The sequence below is a fragment of the Astatotilapia calliptera genome, chromosome 3 (assembly GCF_964374335.1).
Source record: "Astatotilapia calliptera chromosome 3, fAstCal68.1, whole genome shotgun sequence".
Lineage (NCBI taxonomy): Eukaryota > Metazoa > Chordata > Actinopteri > Cichliformes > Cichlidae > Astatotilapia > Astatotilapia calliptera.
Genome location: NC_137424.1, coordinates 65,575,115 through 65,599,893, shown reverse-complemented (window position 1 = coordinate 65,599,893; position 24,779 = coordinate 65,575,115). Strand labels below are relative to the sequence as shown.

Below are 24,779 nucleotides of genomic sequence, written 5' to 3'. Positions count from 1 at the left end.
CAAAGGTCTCCAAATCCTGTTCAGTGAAGCTGAAGCAATCCTCAATAAATTGCCCAGCACTTCTATATCCTCTGAACTCTTTTGATGTAGAACCTTCTACACCAAAAACTATACTTTTATTCAACCCTCAACCTGTTTTCCCTCAGCTGTCCAAGGCTGGTGGAAACAAGTACAGTACCTGGCTTAAGTTACATAAAAGCATTTCATCCTTGCCTTGTTGCTTTAATCTCACTCACTTTGATCTGTTCTTAAAACATTATGTTTATTTCATGTCTTATTGTGTGAAACAGTGCTGGATGTGTTTGATGGTAATGAGGTGTCTCAGGCTAAGGGCCAACTTGAACTGGCACTACAGAAAGCTGTAGAGATGCAATTCTGGAGACAAATCAACTAAATGACTTCTCTGCAGCTCAGTTCAGTCCAAACAAAAGTGGTTTAAATAACGGAGACATGTTGTTCTTTAGCTTTGGGTGGTGAAAAAATGTGGCAGGTGACAAAGATGAGGAAGCGGAGGATTTTTGCCATTGTTTGTGGTTTTATGTACTCCAGATTCTCTTTGGTGGTGGATTATTAGTTTGTGAGCAACTCTTGACCAAAGCAAAACTGACAAGGAGCTGACCTTATAACGTAGCAACAGCAACAAATAAATTTATTTTGTTTTTCATTTTCATCATTTTAATTTGCTGCTCTGTGAGGTCACGACAAAAAGGTTGGAAACACAGTTTTTCCAGTTTGCAAGAAGACAAATCGTGTGCCTGTCAACATGAAATATGATCGATAATCATGAATATTTTCAGTAACTCAGTCAGTAATTTTAGTGTATCTGTGAAAAAAAAGCTGAAAAACATCCCTCTGATTTATTTGAAGTGTAAGCAAAGGCACCACATTCAAGAAAAGGAAATTGGGTGGTTGTTACATTTACAGTTTACTAACTTAGAATTTGAACAAAACAATTTAATGTTTCTATGCTCAACATAATTAAATCATGTGGGATCTGCATGAAATTCAACAACTTAATTTGATCTTGTGTCGATGACATGATACAATCTAGTAAGAATAGTTTATTGCCTGGACTTATGAAATTCACAAGATCACACGAGATTTCAAACCACAGGAAAATCACTGGGGTTATTAGAGGAAGACAACTATGTGTATGCTGTTGCTATTTATTGTGGTTTAACCTGTCAAGGACAAAAACGTAAAGAAAATTCTGCATCAAGCCTTGTAACCACAGATTTCCTACTTTTGGGAAGTCAGGCTTGACAGCTTGGTGGCGCGGTTACTTCACAGTAAGAAGGTCCTGGGTTCAAGTCTGCAATCCAGCTAGTTAGCAGTGGGTTCCCTCTGGGTACTCTGGTTCCAACAGTTAAAAGTCATGCAGTTATTGGGGTTAGGTTAGTTGGGAAATATTCTCCAGCGTTAGCCCTGCAATAGACTGGTGGCATGTCCAGGGTGTGCCCCGGCTCTCGCTCTATCACATTTGGGATAGGCCCAAATGACCTGTGTGATTTAACTCAGTTGTTTAAGGTGAAAAACCTCTGTGTGCAACCAATGTCTACTACTGAATTAAGTAAATCCAACATGTTCTCTTTTCATTGCAGAGAGGTTCTGCTTTTTTAAAGTTTTGGGGAAACAAGAATGCTGACACCAAGTCAAATAGAAGGAGGAAGAAGGTGAAGAGGAAGAGTAATGTTTTTATTTGAAGAAACAGTGAATTGATTAAATACAATTTAGATTAAACAGGTGGGATTCTCTCTGCAGGTACACTTACAACCACAGCTACAGTGCGAGCCACCATGGAAACAGTGCCCCCTTCCTCAGCTCCACTCCCTGATTGCAGCTCCATCCAGCTTGCATTCAGAGTGGTCCTCCACCTGCTGGTGTTTTGTCCATACTTTATCTCCACTCTCCTCGTGGTGTCTTTGTATCGATGCAGAACCAAAGGTAACACTGAATCACTGACTCATCACTCAGTGTGCTAATGATGAACTAGTGTCCCTGTGTAAACTAGTCTTTCTACATATTTACAGGAAATTTCCTTTGTGCTTCTCATAATGATGAGAATAATGATGTCATCACTGATGTCACCACGGAGCATCACCTCTGAATCGCCTCTATTGTGTCTCGGTGATCTCTGCAAACTTTATATCAGTAATAAATAAAGCTGTGCATTTATTGTCATTTCTACAAAGAGGTCTTCTGTCATCTGAGTGTTAGAGATGATTTATTTCTAGTAACTTTTGTTTTTCAAAGTAGGAGTCTAGAAAGAGTCTCACTGTGAAACAGACTGAACAGCTGATTGTCTTTGTTTTAAAACTGACTTCACAGCTAAAACACATTTAAAAACAATATTACTGTAAAAGTAGAACAGTGAAAGTTTATCATCTCGGCCACATCTGATCACCAAACCTGCTGCCTTTCATCCACCCTCCACTGTGCTCCGCCTCAGTGGTCAGCTTCACCTCCTCAGCTCTCCTGCTCAGACCTGATCCTGGATTTCATTCTTTATTTGCTCAGATCAGTTCTCCACACTCTGGACTCTCTGCTCAGGTCCACTTCCCAGCTGCTCTGCACAGTCAGTGTCACGGTCCTGGCTCGGTGACCCAATGTTTTGACATTTGTATCATTATTCATCTTTATTTTCCTCATTGTTTAGTCTGTTAGTGTTTTGGTTTCTATTTTGGATTTCTAGTTCTTAGGTTTTGGTTCCTCTGCTTCTCATGTCACTCCTGTCCTTGTACTCTGTGTTCCCTTCAGTGTCTAGTCCGTGCCTCTGCTGTTTTACTTTGATGGGCCCTTGTCTCATGTCAATGTTTCTAGTTTTGCTTCCCCTTGGACTCCTCAGGTGTGATTACTCCCTGCTGTGTCTCATCTCCTTGTTTGCCCTCAGGGTATTTAAGCCCTGTGTTTCTTTCTGTACCCTCATGGTTGTGTTTCCCTGTGTGCCATTGTGTGTGTTTAGTTTATATCATTTCCCAAAGTACTTTGTATTGTTTTACCAGCCAGCAAATAAAGCTGGGCTGTTTTGAGTTTACTCTTCGCCTCTGTGAGTCTGCATTTGAGTCCTCTCCTGCCTGCACACAGCCAGGAGCCTGCCCAGTTTCCAGACAGTCGGTCACACACTCCCCACTCTGACCAGCTCTGCTCTGGCTCAAAATCCTCAGCTTAACCACAAACCCCTATATATTTATGAATCATATCTAGCCAGCTTTGCCTCGTGCAACAGCAGCCTTCAAGTTAAAATCTGTGTAAACAATAACCTGGCCCCAGAAGTGGCTCCATATTCATTTCTATGAGGTGAAATGACTTCCTTTTTTTCCTTTTTTTTTTTCCTTTTGACCCCACTCACCCAAACTTTCAGTATTTGATGATTAACCCCATTTTTGGAAAAGCCATGAAATATGGGATCATTAGGTTTTGTTTCTTAAAGAGTTGCAGGAATTTTAAATTTCCAATGGGAGTCTAGTGTTAACAGAGTGGACAGACAATACAGACACAAACAACATGATGCAGACACTAGCAGCATGTCGGAGGACTACAGGGAGGGTGTGAGACCTTTACAGGATGGTGCAGTAACAGAAACTTGTTCCTGAATGCAGAAAAGACCCCAAACAAAACTGGTATTCGACTTCAGAGGAAAGCGGCCCATGCACACCCCGATATGATAAGGACACTGCTGTGGAGGTTGTGTAGCATGTAAGATTCCTGAAAGTCTGCCCTCGACCCCGTACGCCTCCTTCATTGTATAATTTAAAAAAAGTTTGCCATTACCTGAACGTCCTCATAGAAGAGCTCATCTCACCTGTCCTTTCTACTTAACTTTATTCCATATTTTACGGCCTCAGATCACATGCCAATGAAACATCTCAGTAAAAGTAAAAATGAGACAAAAGGAAGATTTCTGCCTTTATTTCTGTCAATAATGGTGCACAAAACAGCTAAAGTGTCCAGATGTGCCGTTGCAGTGCAGGAAGGGTTCTGCGTGGGAAAGAAGTTAATATTTACTCTATGAAATCATGATAACATCCACTGCTTGATGGAAAAATCTCACATTACATGGAACGTATTTTTCAGATTTAGAGATTCTCTACAAAGTGATTACATCTGCGATATCCGTCAAATGTTTAGATAATTTTAACAAATGTGTGTCCTTATTCTTCATGAATGAAGTTTTTTTTTTTTCAAACACTCTGCGGCTTTCTCTTTAATAAATGAATGGTTTCCTTTTAAAGGTGGCTGCCCCCTGTTGCCCAAACATGTGCTACACCAACACAAAGAAGCAGGAAGAAAAAGCAACATCTGTCTGTAAAAACTATTTCAACATGGGAATGATCCACTAAAGAGACAGACTCTGTCAGTCCAGAGTATTTTGTAAAACTGGCACAGAAAAGACATCTTTGTATTTGCATAGTATCTATAGAAAACCCACTCAGACATGGAGACTGAAAGTGGAGAGCATGACATGTCCACAGAGAGACCCCAACTGAGGACACTCATATCAGGATCCTTCTACCTGTGATGCTGCAAAAACCTGGAGCAGAGAGTAAGATGAATGGATCTAAACTGCCTGATCCGAATCCTGAAGGTTCCTCAAATCTGTCATGACCCGTCTGTTAAGGTCCACAAACATTTTAAAGATGGATGCAGCATGTGTGATGACACTATCTGGTTTTGGTCTCCACATTTTAGCATCAATGATGTCACCACGTTGTTGTTGTTTTTTTTTGTTTGAAAGCAGAAGTGACCATATTTGGACAGGGGTGGGTGGTAAATTATGAGCTCACGGTGCCAAGCTTAGTTGCTTAGCATGCAGATTGAACAACTTTTAGAGACAGCTTCTAGTGGACATGAGAGGAACTGCAGGTTTTGGCACTTAGGTGCAGGCTTCAGTTTACAGCTCTGCAAGTTGCTGCTGTAAATGCTGGTAAAATGTTCTGTGTAGATTTCATGATGTGGATGACTGATTTATAATAAGTTACATAATTTCATGAATATGTATATAGTTTGTGTTAAAATGTCTTTATTTGAAATGTGCATGTGTACAGTGTAAGAGTTAGTCTCTCGTGAGAATACCCTTAAGGAGAGTACACGAGACTTTTTATGGACTGCAAGGGAGCAGATGTCTCTCATGAAGCCTGTTAAGCTAAAAGTTTACTAAAAGAAAAAGCAACACAAGGACTTAAGGACCTCTTTTCAGGACAAGCAGTCAATGAGGTATTTGTCATTTGAGAAATGTTTTTATTTGTGTTTGGACTTAATATGTGTACTGTAACGTTGCTAATTGGTTTGTACTGTTGACTGTTGACCAGTTCTCACGGCGTATTGATGTAGTGGCGTATCGGCATACTGGTGATGGTGAAGCTGAGGACAGAAAGCCCAAGTAATAAACGCCCGTTTCAAAGAACCGACCTGTGTCTGTGTTGTCGTGAAGAGAGCTACAGCTGCTTTGTGAGGTAATGACAAAAACACTTTTTGCAGTCTACAGGAAAATGAATCTTGTGTCCGTCAATATGAAACAGGATTGATAAAGAAATCAAATATTTTCAGTAATGCAGTCATTAAGTTCAGTTTATCTGTGAAAAAAGAGCAGAAACACATCCCTCTGACTTATTTGAAGTGTACGTGAAGGCATCACAAAGGTTCTGCTTTTGCAGGGTTTCGGGAAAACAAGAATGTTGACACCAAGTCAAACAGAAGGAGGAAGAAGATGAAGAGGAGGAGCAATGTTTTACTTGAAGTGACAGTGAATTGATATCAGTGTTGGTCTGATATCAGTGAGCAGTAAGATGGAGGAAACGTCTCTGCTGTGTCTGTTCTGTAAGTTCACTCTGTGTTTTTCATGCCTCTGCTGTCTTTGACTGGGATGGAGATCCTATGGGCTGTTTTAAGGAGGAGGAGGAGCCCAAAAATAGGGACAGTGGGTCCCAAGAACCGCTATGTTTAGCAAGTTTGAATGTATTTCTTTGAACTGTGTCTCAGGGTTTGCTTCTGTTTTTAATTCAAAGCTGAGATTTTTGTTGAATTTTTTTGTATTTATTCTGTTCTTATTCTGATGAAATAGCACAATTCAATGCATATATACATATTTCATCATACAGTATTCATTTTCAGTCACATGACCAACTCACCACCGTTGTCCAAAACATTACTTCATTGTGACAGTCAGCAGTACTGCAGTCTTTTTCTTTATCACCTGTCCTGAGCCAAAACTACTTGGATCACCTATCCATGGAAGAAAAACAAAGATATGAAGAGAAACTATAAATTTGTTTTAAATCCGGAACCTCTCCTGGTACTAAAGAGCTGATCTGTTTCAAACTGCTGTTTCGTTTCTTGTAGAATAAATTATTTTTTTTCTTACTAATCTTTAATAGTATCGTAGTGTTTCACTGCCAAACATGTTGTACTGACCAGAACTGACCATGTTTGGATAAATGAGTAACATGCTGTGGCCAGCTAATCCTTACTAGCTCAGCTAGCATATTGCCTCTGTAACCAGGCTCAATCACTTTGCTGGCTGTTCAAAAAACATCACTTGTCTCTGTGTTGTGTAGTAAATGATGAACGAGACTTGCTTATCCTTTAGTTCTTATTAACAGTCATCAGTGGAGATTATTTTATTAAAAGTCAGACAATATACAGTGGTCATATTCTCCATATAGTGATAGCAATAATACCAATATGTAATGGTCCCAGAAAGTGTACTGTGATGCAGAGTGCTGTGATCTACAACTCACTTCAACCTTGTCCCCTGTAATCTGGCAATGTTTTAATGCTGCCAGTGGCATTTATTCACTGCTTATGAGAGAGGGCGCTATTGAGCCAATAACCCTCACAATACTGTGGTTAACCTGGCATACACTATAAACATACGACATAAACACTGTTACACGTCCATAGAAAGTGTAAGCCCAGCATACAGACGCCTGCTGGTCAGTGGTAAACAGTAAGTACATCGGCTTCATCATTCATCTCCAGATCTCACTGGTAAGGCTGTAACACAAAGAATGAAAAAACAGGCTTTACAGACAAATGATAAAATCAACACTTTCCATAATATATTCTACATTTTTAAATTGATTTTTAAAAAACATTTCTAAAAAAAAAGAAAAATGCAAACACTCCCTTCAGGTCTGGTCAGTGAAGGCATCACACAGGTGTTGATGTTGCCTTCATGTTTTGCTGTCAGTTGAGAATTTCTTCTCACTGCAGACAGTCTCCTCTTCAATTATGTCCTGATCTGTTTCAGAAACACAATCTCCTCTGAATGTGTGAAAATCTCATACTTCCTGTCACCTTTACACATTCAAATAAACGTTCTTCTTTCTTCCACTGGATGTATAATATTCACATAAACCTTGATGGTAAGAGAAAAATGAAAGCTGTATATTATTGCTTATTAGGTCTTCTTTTTCATACAGTTACATTTGATTTTCTTTTCGTGACTCATGTGTTTTATAGAGAAAAGCTTAGATTTGAGCCACAAACAATATTATATTTATATGTGCAATGGTGGAGAGCAAAGACATTGTAATAAAGTATGGATAACTGGTTAATATACATATGTAACCCTACCTCTTTTGATAGTTTTGCTGGCTTTGCTGGTGTGTAATAAATATGTATATTTTGTGAAATTAAAGATTTTATTTATCTATTTGATTCGATTTTAATTTTTCCACTTTGTATAACCACATTTTGATGTTTGATTCATGGCTGACAGAAGTGTCGAAGCAGATAGTTTGAGTCCAATGTGACGTTTCCGTAGAGATGGTTTAACCCCTCTCTGCATTAAAAATGATTAAAAAGGTCAAATAAGTAACATTTTAAAATGAAAAGAACCAGTACAGGCATGATAATCACAAATAGAGTAATTAAATGTCACAAACATAGCTTGGCAAATTAAAGAGTTAAACTCTTGAGTAGCCACTTTTTTATAACATGCTGTGTGATGACAAGGGGTCCAACATGAGCCTGGAAAATGTTTTTCATTATCATAATTTTACACTGCATTTATTTCTGATGCGACATCCTGAGCGGTGTTTTATGTGGATTCATGTCTACTTACCAACTTCTTTAATCGCTACATTAAGATATATTAAAGTCCACAGAGTTTTTTAAAATGGTTGTGAGTGCCTTGAGGTAAATGTTGTCATTTGGTGCTAAATACAATAAATACATAAATAAAACTGAATTGAATGTTACTAATCTCTTTCTTGTTGATGTATTTGGGGATTTAGACCAAGACATTGAAATCAGATGAGGAATTCCCCCACACGGTCATAACTAATGGACTGACTGGACTCATAACACAGACTTGCAGGATTAAGTTCAGTGCGTTTATTTACAGTGAAGTAACAACAGAATGTGACAACAGAAGGATTTCCAGTTAGTGAATCCAAAGCTTCAGTTCAGGCAGGTCCACAGGAATTCTCTCTCTCAGTGGGTCCCAATTTCCTGCAGAGAGGGTAAGATGAGGTGAATGAGCCGAAGCATGCAAAGTTTTAGACTGAAAGAGCCGACTTCCATAACTGTTTCTGAGCCTAATAATGCAGCATCTGATGAAATCCCTCCTCCATCATAAGTAGTGGGCAACTGATCAGAGCTTTACCAGTATGTGAGTTAATGAACCCAGGTGTGCGGAGCTGAAGCACGAGAAGCAGAGGAAGAACCTGCCCTTTGAACACAGGGTGTCTCAGCCTCTTAATATGCTGGTTAGATAAGGTAGAGTGCAATGTTATTCAAGTGTAGTCCATGAAGGGAGATGAGTGAATTCATTTAAACAGGCACCTTATCAAGTGTTAAAAAAAAAAGAAAAAAAGGACAAATTCGAAATTATTGACCCACAGAAGGATGAATAAACAGAATGAAATATAAGACAAAAAGAAGGCCTGTCATTTATTTTTAGAAGCCACCCATCTCACATGAGCTCTTTAAAGTTTTCTCTAATTGCTTCTCAGAAACAGATTAAATATTGAGACCTCGTCTGTCATTGCCCCTCTAAAGCTACATCCACACTAGCCCGGACAGATTTGAAAACTGTTTTCATCTGAAAACGCTCCACATCCACACTAGCATTTTCAGTTGTTTTGACAGATTTGTGCGTCAACATTGAAACAGACGAAAACTCTTACGTTCCAGTACTGCGCATGCGTGAAACGCAAGAAGATTCGACCTGCCTCATTTCTATCTGCTGTTTATTTACTTTCCGGCTCTCTGAAACGTTGCGGCAAACGGTTGAGGAAAACCACCAAGTTTTTTTAAATGGACAAACAATGAGGTGGAGTTGCTGTTGCGAGTAACGCAAAAGCAAAAAGTTGCAAAAGCGAGAATTAAAGAATTTGAAGAAAAGCTATCTGAAGCATGTACAAACTGATATTAATCTTTAATAGGGCTGTCAAACTGAGAGCAAACAAAACAACTAACCTACTCTAAGGCTACGTTCACACTGCAGGTCTTAATGCTCAATTCCGATTTTTTGATCAAATCTGATACTACGGGTACTCTAAATGGACCTATCTTCTGTAATGAAATTACAATTACTCACAGGGTTCATACGCCTTTTTCAGGGTCAGGTCTAGGTTAAATTAAGCACCTTTGTTCCCCCTTTTGTTAAGACATAGAAAAAACGCACCACACAAAAATTCTGCAAAAGGAAACTGTCACCTTATATGCATATAGTCTATAAACTCAAAATGCACATTTCACTTAAAAATTAAGATGTGAAAATGTGAACAAATCAACTTGTTAGAGATATCCATCTCCTGTTGCTGCTGCTTCTTTCCTGTATGACACAAAAAAATAGGACAGAGATGTTTGTTTGTTTTTTAAATTAATTCCAAATAAAACTGTTTTATTGCTAACTAGATTGCTGTCTGTATTATTGCTGAAGTCCTAACTGATCCCCTTTAAAGTGTTTGTGCTAATAACATCATGTACAGTCAGACAGGCATGGAGAACAGCACTGACTGGGAGGCTCTGAACTGATCACAAAGTTCAATTCAACCTATAAGACTTTAAGAATGCACAAGCATCTACTTAAAATCTATTTAATTTATCATCTGTGATATTATTATGTACAATTCAGTCCAAATTCGTAGACTCTGACAAATGCATACTCCTTTTCCTCCAATTTGAAGGATGGGTCGGGTGTGTCCTTGGTGGCCCACCATATTCCAGAATTCCTAGCACGGCCCAGCTAATTCCAGTTTCCGCCAATGTCAGCAGCTACTAAGTTTTAATATTACTCCAATTACTCTTTCTGAGTCACAAAATAAACTTTTAAGATATTTTTAGGCAAGAATGTAGCTGTGTAAACTTCAAATATCTGCTCGGCTTATCAAGACATCACATATTTTCAGAAGTGCTGCGACATTTTCGGAGACGTCTGTTAACAACCAGCTCGACAGCTAGCCGGGGCAATAACAGTGAACCCCCCCGCTGTCTTTCGCTACTCAGGTTAAACATGATATAAGTCACTTAGAGAACTTAAAAATGTTAATTTGGCTTTTTTCAGTGTTTTATTTGTTTGTGAGTAAATCGGTTTGGCTGAGATTAAAGTTATAGTTTTCACACAGCTGAATAAAAGTCAAATGGAAAACTGATTATCAGAAATGTGAGATGATCGAGAATTATGCCAGTATCCTGTTATATTTTAGACAGAAATGAGCAGACGGCCGAGTTTATTAAACTCCACCAAGACAGCTGGTGATGCAAATCTGAAGTCTAGACCGTCCAGTTTCACAGCCGCTCACTTCTGGCCTACCCGACCTTCTGAGGACCCGGCCCACGTAGACCGCGAAGGCCGGGTCCTCAGGAGGATGCAGCCTATGAATCTGGACACCCCTAATATCATACATTATCCAGGTATTGCAGTATAGTATGCTGCAGCATATTTATGGGTGGAGCCTAGTTAGTGCTCTGTGTGTGGCTTATTTAGTGATTCAAATACACAACAACGCACCATTAAACTTTGAGGCGCTGATGACTCTTGTTGATTTCTCAAGACACAAAGGTGAGGCCTCTTCACTCCTGTGATACCAGCTAGTCTGCAGAAAGAGCAGGAGAACACATATCTTTAGCAGGGCCATGCAGAAATGTTTAAAAGGGTTGATGCTTAAAGTTAAAAAGGGGCACAGATCCAGGCTGGAGAACAACAACACACATTTATCAAGAATCTAATATGGAATCATATCATACTATATCACTGTCATCAGGTGGGAACAATGCAAAGCAAACGCAGTTTATGTTTTACCTGATGGGGTGCAATGTTGCTGTTGAGGGTTTGCTGCTGCTGCTGATGGTGCTGGAGGACAGGGCTGTGTTGATCTGAGGCATTAAAGAGTCCATAGGAAAGATGGTAGCTGATTAAACAAGTCTTATGACATAATAATAAAATCCAAAGACTGGTGACACTGCTTGGAACCATAAGGCTTGTTGCCTAATGGTTCCAAGCAGTGTCACCAACTGTGAGAAATAAACTAGGCTCTGCTTGTGAATCACTCATTGCCTCTCTTCCTCCTTTCATCTCCTCGTCTCATGTATCATCTCCACTTGCTGTCCATCTGATAGTTATAGTAATAGTTAAATATTATTGTTGAGGGCACAGGCAGGACTCTACATGCACACACACATAAAAAAAACATTTGCCTCAAGAAAAGGGCACTTGGGGCATCCATCAGGAAAGGGGCAGGTGCTTAAGCCCGTCCCCCCCCACTGCACGTACCTGATCTTTAGTAAGGCTAAGCATTTGCATTTAGGTAAAACTAGTAAAGGTACATACTGCCTTACTGTTATTGGAAGAAAAAGGAACATGTTATGTGACCCCTCCTTACACAGATTTAATACGATTATAAAGTCTTACACTTGTCTTGCCTGCTAAATTATGCTTTCAGCTGTTAGGTGGCTCTAGGCGGTGTACCTGCACTCCAAGCTGACCTGGCCCATCTGGTGTCATGGTTTGCATGGAAGCCCACGTCCTCAGGAAACCCGTTTCATTATTTTAGCCCTGTTGAGGTTCTAGGATTTAACTACATACAAACTTCACTGTCATGATTTCATGTTCTAGATGTTGTCAGATCTGAAAGAGACTGAAAAACAAACAGGTAGTTTTACCCTTTTCTTTTCCAAACATTGTTTACTAGCAAGCATAAACCACTGCACACACAGAGTTCATGTTTTAAGTCTAGATGAAATTACACATTTGAGTGGTTGCATCTAGCCACTTCTTCCAGATCATATGCGGGACACACAGTCACTCGCAATCTAGCCATGATACACAATCTCCTCTGTCAAACCCGAGGCCTCCTTCTGGTTGGACAAGGCTGGAAAAACCTTAATGGGCTCCTTTTTATGTGAAGGAGCAGCAACTTTACTCTCAATTGACCAAGCTCCTCACCCCATCTCTAAGGGAGAGCCCAGCTCCTTTATGAAAGAAGCTCATCGATCCACATCACTGCAGATGTGTGCATCAGAGCACCAGGACCTCTGCCCGATCCACAAATCCCAAAGTAGTGTCCCACAGAAGAATTGACCCATATAGCTTCTTCAGCTTGAGCCCGGCTGGGCCAACTGATCATCGCCCTTGAGCCTCTCTCCAGGCTTGGCTCCAGGTTAGGACCCTGGTAGCCATGTTCCAGGCAGGGTATGCTGGTACCTTGATTTTTCTTGGCATTGGAGTTATCTAAATCACTTTTCCCTGCATATTCTTTTGATTGGATCATGATGCCCAACATTTCAACATATGACAACAGATAAGTCGAATACACAACGCATTTAAAATAGGTATTTATTTAAGTTTTCCACACGGGCAGGTTGGGGCCCGCTTGTATTTCCCCATCCGCAGAAATCCCAGGTTGGGGCCCGCTTGCGTTTCCCCATCCGCCGACATCCCAGGTTGGGGCCCGCTTGCGTTTCCCCATCCGCCGACATCCCAGGTTGGGGCCCGCTTGCGTTTCCCCATCCGCCGACATCCCAGGTTGGGGCCCGCTTGCGTTTCCCCATCCGCCGACATCCCAGGTTGGGGCCCGCTTGCGTTTCCCCATCCGCAGACATCCCAGGTTGGGGCCCACTTGCGTTTCCCCATCTGTCGACGCCCTCAGTTGGGGCATGTGCTTGCCTTCCTCATCTGCCGACGTCCCAGAACTTTGGTGGGTTCAGATGTAGTGGTCACCCCACTTTGCTAGAGACTTGTCTTCACTCCTATTGTTTCTTTTCATTCAGATGCACTGGGTTCTTTCAAATTGCATAAAGAAAAAATGTTGGGGGGACGGGCTATGTCAGGTGACATAAGGTAAAAGATGGGGCACCAGTCATCAGACTCCGACACAGAGACAACCTCACACTCACATACACGTCTATGGCCAATATAGGACTGCTATTTAGGCGAGCATGCAAACCTTTGGACTGGGAGGAAGCTCGAGTACACAGAGAGAAGATATGCAGGGACAGACAGAACGACCAAACTGTATCTGTCACACGGATCTCTATGCTGTGAGGATGCAGTTTTTAAAGCAGTAAACTCAAAATCCCCTCCACTCTATTGCAGTGGAAAGGTTTTTGTAGAATTTGAGCTTTGGACAAGAATGTGTTTGTGGTCTCACTTAGAATTGTTAGATTACTGAATTATTTGCAGATTATTAATGTTATTTGCTTTGTTTCTCTGTCAGATTCATTATTAGAAGGAGGAGAAAAGGGTGAATTCTTTTTACAGCAATTTGTAAGCCACTTTATAGCAGCTGGCGCACATACACAACCACACACAACCACACCAAAACAAAGACTGACTGCCAGCCCAGGATGTTCTCTACTGGCTCCATCCTCCTTCCCTCCATCCTCCTTCCCTCCATCCTCTGTGTCCCCTCCTGTCTGACCTGCAGGTGAGAAACAGGTGTGAGGTGTCAGCTGTCAGGTAGGTGATGAGTGAAGAACAGAACAGAATCAAACTGCTGTCAGACATTATCTACTGCACTCTGATCACATCACTCAGACCAGCTGTGGCTCAGAAGGTAGAGTACGTCAGGTCGTGATTTAATCCCTCTCGGATATATGTCAAAATATTCTTGAGCAAGACACTGAACCCCAAAATAACCCATGCTGCTTTCACTGATACGATGATATTCTGATATTCCCCACCATGTATTATCCATTTGAATCATTTCAAATTATGGAAAAGACTTTCATTTACATAGTGCTTTTTATTTAAACACGGCATTCAGTCAGGTTTGTAGTTTTGTCTCTGTATATCATCTGCCATTTTTAAACAATATTCTATTTTTCAGTTACAGAAAATATTTTGCTTGTCCAATTACTTTACTCTGGCAAAAAAGGAGAAAGAGATACAAGTCCCCTTCAAAATATATTTCAAGAAATGAAAGTAGGGGTGTTTCTAGATTTATTGTACCATTTAGCTTTGTACTACACCCACCCGGTGGTATACCCAGGGGAGGTAATGTTGTGAATAAGCCTGTCTCACCTGGGTCAGTAACGTTGAGGAAGACCGTTTTATTAAAGTATCTTCCACTATGGTCCACCCCTTGAAGCTCGTATGTCCCACTGTCGTTGCTGGTCAGGTTCTTCAATGTTACAGAGACTGTGCCGCTGATATTGCTACAGTCCATCCCCTCCACCCGACCCTTGATTGACTCCTCCTGGTCACTGGGACGTGTTGGTGTTGAGTCTTGGCAGTAGGAGATATATTTATCATTGTTTTTATATTTTTCAAGTCTTTTTAGCCATACAGATATGGTGTCAGTGGGAACCTGAAATGTCAGATTGACACTCATCCCAGGATGTCGTAAGATCTGCTGGTCTGAAGCTGAGGAAAAGAAAAGAAAACAGAGTGAGGACTCATCACCTTCACAGCAGCCAATCTGCTTCTGTTCAGAACCACCCACCAAACTACTGAGCCAAACTTTAACACTAGAAGTGATTCGCTCGCTGTAAATCACTTTTAAGCAGACATCTGATGACCCTCTAATGTACTTGTACTGAAAAATGCCCACTTTATGTTGCCAGCACTGCACAACCAAATATTGTTCACCGTGTGTGGTGTAAGTCACCATGTTGTTGGGGATCACTTCCAGTGTGTATAAGGCTTCAGTGCAGGGTTAAGAGACAGGATGTGCTTACCCTGTGACCAAAACGCATTTCCAAAATAGTCATCTACCTCCCATTTAAAACTCTGAATTAGAATCCCAAAATTCCTCACTAACCAATAAATCTCCTACTATTCACATTTTTAGGCCCAATAGCTGTGTTTTACACAGGAACAGCCACAGACTCTAAACGTTTTCCGTGACTCGCCGTCAGGAGCTGTCCACTGAACCAGTGACATTAGAAACAGGACTGTAAACAATGTACATAGTGTTTAGTGATCGTGTGTTGAGCCACGGGTAACTTTGCGGATTTTACCTGTTACCACATGTGGGGACCGGTCTATAGTTATTTTTTCTAGACGTTTCCTTTTCCACTAATTTTAGGAGAACAGTTTGATACGTTTTAAAGCCTGAGTTTACTCCTCAGATTTGCATACGTTTCTAATCGGTTCAGTCCAGCTTTACCTTTGACGTTAAACCTGTCCGGTCACCAACACACCCATCGACATATTTACAGAATGTGAACTTATTTATCTGTGAGTTTCTGTAACTTCACAAATCATTACAAAACAGCAGCATTTAAAACCTGCTCAGCCTTACCTGCAGAGCCCAACGAGACGTGGATGACCAGTAAACTCAAGCAGAGACCCAAATATGTCCCAGCACTCATGGCGTTGTTGTGAGTCTTTCTTCTTCGACAATAAAACGTTTTATATTTTATATGCGATAGATCCCCCGCGATAAATAAGTTTAAAAGAAAATACTATTACTAAAAAGTGGAAAAAAACTTCCCTGCGTCTATCCTCCGTGCGTCGTCCTTAATGTCGATGGGTCCACTGAAAACCGGTGAAAACTGGATCTTCACAAGTTCCGCATACTTACACTTAAACCAATCAGCAGGAGGACCTCTATCAACTTATACTACCTGTGAATAAATATTGGTTGAAAGTACACGTGCATGTCTGGGATTGGTCAGTCATCACTGTGCTCTCTGCAGAGGCGGTCCTAGGCTGTTTGGTGCCCCGGGAGAACATCTATCTATCTATCTATCTATCTATCTATCTATCTATCTATCTATCTATCTATCTATCTATCTATCTATCTATCGAGGGAGAGAGAGAGAGAGTATGCAGACGGCTAACAAACAGTCCTTTTAATTTGTTGAGAATAGCAGACAAATCAACAATACATCTCTTCCAATTAATGAAATAATATTATTATGCTGAACACAGTCCAAAAGATCCAATAAGCCACATCAGCGTCTACTCTCTGTCTGTTCAGTATCATAGCCAAGTAGCTAACAAAGATAAACAGAAATTTTCACTATCCCTACCAATAACTGTTATCTTGTTTCAGGATGCATGTCATACATAATACCTGCCATTATCCAGTGACACATCTGCTTACCTGTATCTTTTGCTCCTTTCTCCTCTTCTTTTTTAAAGAAGAAACTGAGCAGCTGTTGGCTTTGACGTTCTCCTGGCTTGGATTTACAACGTTACATTACATCACATTACACAAATATATTGCACAGGTTGTGTATGAGACTTCAGCACAGCAGCAGCAGCAAGCAGGTGCACCGAGGACCCTCACGCTCACTTTTCACGTATATGTTTGTGATAGAATTTACAAAACACATCGGTGCAAATTATAAGTGTATATCATGATGTGTGGCGTTTTTGTGTTTGTTGGCCCCCACCACGATGCCACTCTGGGCAACTGCCCATGTTGCCCATGTAAAAAACTGCTATTACTTATTATTACTTATACTTATTTTCCACCCTAATTTACGAATAAATTCTTTACAAATCCTACCATGTGAATTCATGGATTTTTTTTTCACATTCTGTCTCTCACAGTTGAAGTGTACCTCTGGTGCAAATTACTGACCTCTGTCATTATTTTAAGTGGGGGAACTTGCACAATCGGTGGCTGACTAAATACTTTTTTGCCCCACTGTATAAGAATAATGATGTGGTGACATGAGATACTCTGTGGTCTCATGTCATCACAGAGCATCACCTCTGAATCAGAGCTCGATTGTTTCTTGGTGGGTCTCATTTACATTGTCCTCGTCACCTCTGTTGTGGAGTTGATTTGAATAAACGGACTCTGATGTAGTTCTCTGGATGTTTTTATGTAGAATAAATAACAGTAATTGTAAATATTCCAACTCAAAGGAGGATATTCATCATGTGCTGTCTATGTATCACTGCAGCTATAATGTGTTGTGCAAAGCATTCCTTTTACTTCTCGACTGATTGATGGGACTTTGTTTTCTCTTTGTTGCTCTAGCTTCTTTACCTTATGATATGAAATGCACTGAGGCAACTGCTGTGGTGATTTTTTGCTATATAAATAAAATTGAAAAAGTACTGGATCGATACTATCAAGAGCAATACTTTTTTTCTATCCTTTAAAATCAGTATGTAGCCCATTGAATTGTGTTATGTTTTTAAATGAAAATATATACTTCAAACTTTACTATGACAAATGTTTGAACCTTTTTTGTGTTGACTAACATGTCTATTTGATTTATAGCCTGTATGAGATTTAAACAGAGAAAGTTGACCCAAAGTGCATTAAAGACAGATACATTTACATTCCATATAACTGCTCTCCCTAACGTAAGCTCCCCTAATGGGTTAAAAATATCAGTATCTGCAATACTGAAACTGTATTTACTTGGAATCATTGTTCTATAATCCAAATCTATAGTATTGCACTACTCTTAACTAAAATGCTCATGTAGGCTATAACAAATTTTGGTTGCAATAAAAACTCTAAAACTCATGGACACAACTATCCAAAATTGATCCAGCTTTTTGAAGGCTACGTTTAAAAAAAATAAAAATAAAAATAGCCTAGCTACATAACAGTACAGGTAATGACTTGTTTATGTTGCATATATGGTTTGTGTCACGGCTGCCGAGGCGAGCCGTGTGGAGTTGGAAGAAGGACCCAAGATGCAAGCAGTGGATGAGATGCTAATGAGGTTTATTTACAAAGGTGTAGTGGCAGACAAGCAGTGGGGCATGACAAATAACTGAAGACACCTAAACTGGGAGAACTAAAATAACAGACCTGGAAGCATACGACAAAGGGATGAGACGCAGCCAAGGACCAGGACACCGTTGACCACAGGGTAACAGACTGACACGGAGGAACACAGACGAACCAGCAACAGGCAGGAGAACACACAGGGCTTAAATACACACACCAGTAATCAGGGGATGAGAGACAGGAGGGCAACACAGCTGGGAGGAATCAAAGCTGACGGGACAGGGGAAACGTAAACAGAACACACTCACATCAGACAGAGACCTTCACAATAAAACAGGAAACTCAGACACGGGGAACCAAACAAGACACAGAACTAAACAGACAGATTCACAAACAGATGGGGTGACACCATAGACAGAGACACAGACGCAGACTCAGAGGCAGACCAAACATAACACATAGAACTCAAACAATAATCATCATCATCATAATAAACTAGAAAATGATAACAAACTAAAAGCGCTGGGTAACCGACCCAGGACCATGACAGTTTGTAAACTTACAGTCTGTATAGCAGGATGCAGACAGACAGCAGAGAGACGCAAACCTCCCAGCACCCTCTTACTTAGGACATCAACATCAACATCAACATCCTCTTTGCTGTTGCATGCTGGGGCAGCAGGTTGAGATTTGCAGATGAAAAGAAACTCAATAGACTGACCCACAAGGCCAGAAAGTTGTCAGGAGCTGGACTCTCTTAACGTAGAGACAGAGAGGTGGATGTTGTCCAAGGTAAGGACAATACCTCCCACCCACTCAATGACATGCTGGCCAGTCACAGGAGCACGTTCAGTGAGAGACTGAGATTACTGATAATGTACGAATGAACGACACGGAAAATCCTTTCTACCTGTGGATATGTTTCAGTAGAACTCTTCCATCTAATGTACAGGACACATTCCGATAGCTCTACACCCTTGATATTTGCACATCCCCTTTTGAGAGAATTAAGTTTTAAAGTTTGGTAAGAGGAGTACTAGAGGGTAATGGTCTTCAGGTGCTGCAACTCTGGCCCTTTAGATAGAGAGAGCAGGTTGGGTTATCTGTTCCACAATTATTTAAATTAAACAATCATCAATGGAGCTGTGATATAAGGATTCCTGGTGCTCACAAGTACAACAACAAAGCCAGAAATTCAAAAAGACGTTTATCCATGCAATCAGTACCTACCTAGCTTACATTTTCAAGTTATCAACAATAACTCTGGATTATGGACAAAGCCAAAATGGACTTTTTGAGTAAGAATGTCATAAAGTTTTTATGTGTCAGTTAGAATGATTATTTTCTTTGTTCCCTGATTAGACTAGAACAATTAAATAAATATATAAAAAATACATATGGTGATTGTACAGGGTTCAGGATGGGGTAAACCCTCATGAACAACAGTAACATCCTGTAATAGAGTCACAGAAACAATTTTTAGCTGATAAATCCAGTGATCGCTGCCTCTGTCCCCATTCAGATTAGTATATTTTATTACAAAAATAATGAACTCTTACCTAACAGACTTCAGTGTCTGTAAACACCCACACTTGTGTAGATTAGAGATCCGATATCAATTGTACGATATAGGACATTAGAAAGTCTGACTTGACAGGAGGATTCAAAGAAAACCTGCCTCCTTCTCTACCGTGTCTCCTTCATCCATCCTCAAAATTAAAGCCTGTCTGCTGTGAGAGACTGAACCAGCAGAGTTCACATTAAATGGTCACACTTATGGCTATATAGCATCACACAGACTCTGACATTTTAAAAAAAGACAAATACATCAGAAAAAAAACAAATATTTACTTCAATCATTAACACAATTAGACAACATGTAAAAACAAATAATTTGATTAAAAAAAACAAATTCCATATATTAGCATGTTTTTAGCATCTTAAATACTGCACAACAGATTTCATGATTAGATGTCTCCATAAATAAATACATGTTCAAATGTCCACCTTTGCACAGGTATAAAAACAGGTTCATTCTCTGTTGACAGTTTCTTACTTTATACAAACTTTACAGGGGTGATTTTTTTAACATCCACCTGGATGCTGGAGATAAACTTATCAACCCACACATGGAGGCTTTAAAATGTGGAGTCTAGCCAAAGGTTGGTGTCACCGTGTCCAAGTCCTTCATTTATACAGTTTATAATTATACCAGGAAAGTGAAGCTCTCGCCACGACCTGAGCATGTGTTTTATCCACACTAAAAGTTGAAGTTACAGGAACTCTGAGATGTGTCCATCCTGCTGCTGTGGTCATCATCTTAATGACAGGATGACGCTGTGGGAAACTCTGGTTTGTCTGATGTTCAGGGGTCCAAACCCAGAGTGCAGTTCATGTATTCATGAAAAAATAAAATAATCTGTCTCCGTCTCTTTCCGTTACACGGAGTTAAAGGAAAAAATGGTTTGCTTCAGACAAACATCTTGATCAGCAGGAAGGTCATGAGAATTCTTCTCCTTGCATGTAACGAATTTATAAATTATCCCAGCAATGACTGCAAAGAGCAACAAAGTACAAACTGTCAGTCCAACTTTGAGTCCGACAGATTGATCCTCCTTCCCTCCATCCTCTGTGTGTCCTCCTGTCTGACCTGCAGGTGAGAAACAGGTGTGAGGTGTCAGCTGTCAGGTAGGTGATGAGTGAAGAACAGAACAGAATCAAACTGCTGTCAGACATTATCTACTGCACTCTGATCACATCACTCAGACCAGCTGCTTTCTACAAAGTCTCATCAACAACATCTTTAGAAACAAACATCAACAACCAGGAAGCAGCTTCACCTCTGATCACACACACACTCAACTCTGCTCACTCACCTGGAGGATCAACAACAGTCAGGCTGATGTTGCTAAGTGATTTCCACGAGACTGTTTCGTCCTCGAAGACAAGACACTCGTATGTTCCAGTGTTACTCCTCGTCACATTCTTAAGGGTCAAAGACAGGTCTCCATATTTCATCTGTCTGTCCTGCAGATCCACCCAGTTCTTAAACGATGGATGTTGCCCTTGTGGCTGAGGTTGCCCTCTGCGGTTCAAATAGACATATTCTTCCCCCAGGTCAGCTTTGCGCCACTTTACACCTATCAAGTTGTTGTGTGGAGCTTGACATGGCAGAGTGACGTCCTTTCCAGATTCAGCTGTCTTCGTCTGGACTAAAAAAGGAAACAGAGAAGAGTTTACACATTACATGAATCCCTTCCCTCCATCCTCTGTGTGTCCTCCTGTCTGACCTGCAGGTGAGAAACAGGTGTGAGGTGTCAGCTGTCAGGTAGGTGATGAGTGAAGAACAGAACAGAATCCATTTCCTCTTCAAACTGCTGTCAGACATTATCTACTGCACTCTGATCACAACACCCCGGCTAGCTATCGAGCTGGTGGGTAAAATATGTCTCCGAAAACGTCGGAGTGCTTTTGCAAATATGTGATGTCTTTAAAAACCGAGCAGATATTTGAACTTTACACAGCTACATTCTCGCCTGAAAATATGTTAAAAGTTTGTTTTGTGACGCAGAAAGAGTAATAAGAGTAATATTAAAACTAAGTAGCTGCCGCCATTGTTCGAAACTGGGCTGGGCTGCGCTATGAATTCTGGGATAGGTTGGGCCACGAACGATACACCCGACCCATCCTTCAAATCCGGAGAAATGAAGGACCCATTTCTGGGCCGCATTTGTCGGAGTCTTCGAAATTGGACAGCCTTCGTCGTGTCGCATTGATGTAATGCGGCCTCAGGAGGATGTGGTTCCTGTATTTGGACACAGCTAGGATACTGGACACAGCTGCTTCTTCTTCTTCTTCGAGGTTTAACGGCAGCTGGCATCCTTGTACATGCAGCGCTGCCATCTTCTGTTTCAGTCCGTTATTACACTCTTAAATCCTGCTACTTATTCCAGCGTCTTTTGGGATCTTACAAAGCTTCAAACGACTATTAAATTAGTCGTCGACGATTTTGATAGTCAACGTAATCGTGACTAGTCGACTAATCGTGGCAGCCCTAGTTTCATTTTAATAGACAACTTTTGTACACAAACGTCAACTCGACACCCACTTGATATAAACACATAGATCCTGCATCGAGCTTGTAAGATGTTCAGGGTGTCAGACTGTGGGATGCAATTTTTTCATTCAATGAGGAAAGATTCTAAAAGAAAACATGGCAATACAATTGAAACATGGCAAAAACAGGTAATTTTCTACAGGTGACACTAAGTTAAACTATAGCTTAATGAACAATGTTTTAATTATAATATATCATATATACAGTATGTTTAGTTTTTATTTAAAAGTGCATCATAAATACACTTATAACATCTGTAAGCACACTTCTGGTTAATAATGCAGCAAGTTATTATTGGCTCTCTCTGTCTGGACAAATTAATTTGAGTTAAGGGTATAAACTCACACCGTCATCTTCATCCGGGTTACCACACACACAAAATAGATTAAGCCTTGCCACACTCGTCTATACAACTCCTCATTCAACAATCATTTTCAGTGAGCCAGCAGATCACACACAAGTTACAGTACGAGCATAAGTGCTAACAATATGTCATTGTTTTACAAAAAAACCCAAACTACTCACCCATGACACCTTCATGTTTCACACCCACCATTGGCTTCAATGCCCAAATCCCAAGTCCTGGGGGGTGTACTCATCCTCCTGTCTGCTCTCCTTCCGCTCTGGAGCACCAGTTTTTTGTTTGTTTGTTTTTTGGTTGACAAACCCAAAGAAAACAAAAAACCCTTCAAAATGAAAATATTTTTCTTCTACTTAGTGTGTCCCTAACACTCATTTTCCTCAGAGCTCCTCTTTTGCAGAGTTGGTTCAAGTGATGTATTTCCCAAAAACATTTCAAAAATGCCTTTTTAATCAGTGGAGTGTAAACTCCCCAAGTAAATATTGCAGTTTGATATTTGGACGTGTCAGTAGAACTCATGTGGCACCTAGTTTACTGGAATTCTGCGAATACGAGCATCCAGTGTGACGTTGTAGAGGCGGCCCTCCTACTTTTTCGGCCGTGGGGGGATTTGATACACTACAATGCATCAGTCGCGTCATCTCTATTCACTCCAATGGATCAGTTTTGTTTTTTGTTTTGTTACAGCGATAGCAGACGGAGCACAAGAGAGAGGATTTTATTATGGATTTCAAAATCTTATCTGGTTTTCTTATTCAGTTCAATTTCATTTATATATCGCCAAATCACAATAGTCGCCTTAGGGCGAGCCCCCATATGGCTAAGAAAATGTCTGGAGGCGGCCCTGTTTGCAAGCATATTTGTGCCTGCGTCTTTTTTACCTTATAAAAACATCTGAACAAAATTAAAGAAATGTTATATATTGGCACTCTTGAAAGGCGTTTTTTGTATGTCTATTAAAGTTATTAGCAGAAAATTGATTGCAGCTTCTCCCTTTTGACAGGAACGTTGTTTGTGGCTCAATGTTTGACAAGTAAGCGCCGCAGGGAACAATCTCAAGTCTTCATGTTTAAACTCGCGACTCTCCCATTCAACAGCTCCCAAACCTCCGACCAACGCGCCATCTACGATGACCTGACGTCGCCACAACTTTAAGATTTTGGAAAAAAATTTAACCAATAAAAGGCTTCAAATACTTAATCACACAAAATGACGTTTTCACAGTCAGCGGGGGTGATTTGTTTTGGAGTGTTCAGTGATGTTATGAATAACAGAACACGGTTCGGCGCCGAGGCGAAATCTCACCGGCGAAAGTGGACGCGGTGGCGACGACAACGAGCATCAGAATCCAGCAGGGCCACGAAAACGTTACAACAGCCATTTGCGCTTAACCTAAAACAGCAAAGAATGAGGAGGGAATAGACGCAGGGTTAAAGTCACGGAGTCCAGTTAGTTTACGTACACAGTAAAGATTTACTGAAATATCCGTTTGTTTACCGTCGTTTTAAACTACGGCAGAAAATGATGTGACGTTGCTGTACCAGCTCGTACCGTGAACCAGTTTAAACGTTAGCGCTTTACAGATTAATGGTGAATAACACGGTAAACATCGACGGTCACGTTCAATGTGTCAGTAAAAACAGAGACGCCGGTAAACGTTTCTCTTTTAAAGGTTTTCCGTCAGTTACTCACGAGCTCTCAGCCACGTACAGCCAACACGACCACGGTGGAAACTACTCTGAATGAGCGCACCGGATCCGGTGAAGCTTCTTTACCGGTGTTGTGCCAAAAAGTGATTGTCTGCCAAAAAGTGATTTCCAGTGTTTCTGTGTATTTTTTATGTGTAATATCTTTACGTATGTTCGTAAATAGACTTCAGTGAACAGGGGATACAAAGGGGTTACATAAAGAATTAAAAAATTATCTGTTTTTTAAGTATCTTTACAACTTGTACTTACATTATAACCAATCCGGTCCTTTATCCCCACTTAAAATATTTTTACAGAACTATTGTAATATTTGCTGCCATTTCTGCTGTCCTGTTGGGCAACTTACTCTTACAAAATACATTTTTAATGTTAATGAGATTTTTTTTACTGCATAAATAAAGGTTATATAAAAGTCGCTGCCAAAAACTGATTGCGGCTTGTATCTTGTTACACGAATGTTGTTTGTGGCTCAAGATGACTTTATGTCATCCATAAGG

The 24,779-nt window shown here is 40.5% G+C and overlaps 1 protein-coding gene across 8 annotated transcripts; it reads right to left on the bottom strand.

Moving 5' to 3' along the window:
- Nucleotides 1-8,322: 8,322 nt before the first annotated feature.
- Nucleotides 8,323-24,345, bottom strand: LOC113019497 (uncharacterized). Of its 8 annotated transcripts, none has more exons than XM_080298785.1 (7): nucleotides 23,879-24,345; nucleotides 14,471-14,812; nucleotides 13,767-13,868; nucleotides 11,918-12,086; nucleotides 11,252-11,325; nucleotides 10,961-11,045; nucleotides 8,323-8,454 (listed from the first exon to the last, which is right to left on the bottom strand). In XM_080298785.1, the coding sequence occupies exons 1-4, from the start codon at nucleotides 23,952-23,954 to the stop codon at nucleotides 12,061-12,063; spliced, it is 546 nt and encodes a 181-aa protein (XP_080154911.1). In that variant the 5' UTR covers nucleotides 23,955-24,345; the 3' UTR covers nucleotides 8,323-8,454; nucleotides 10,961-11,045; nucleotides 11,252-11,325; nucleotides 11,918-12,060. The 8 variants fall into 8 exon arrangements, 6 of the variants coding, with proteins under 6 accessions (XP_080154911.1, XP_080154913.1, XP_080154912.1 ...); XM_080298787.1 differs by having other exon boundaries at nucleotides 13,783-13,868; XM_080298786.1 differs by lacking the exon at nucleotides 23,879-24,345 and adding an exon at nucleotides 15,693-15,978.
- Nucleotides 24,346-24,779: the final 434 nt, after the last annotated feature.

Bases quoted from the DNA above. Each gene is read 5' to 3' on its own strand.
- LOC113019497 (XM_080298783.1), bottom strand. From the start codon at position 22,811: ATGAGTACACCCCCCAGGACTTGGGATTTGGGCATTGAAGCCAATG. The intron at 21,308-22,765 runs GTGGGTGTGAAA...TTCCTTTTTTAG, and splicing joins TTTGGGCATTGAAGCCAATG to TCCAGACGAAGACAGCTGAA. The intron at 20,746-20,971 runs GTGAGTGAGCAG...TCTCACCTGCAG, and splicing joins GACTGTTGTTGATCCTCCAG to GTCAGACAGGAGGACACACA.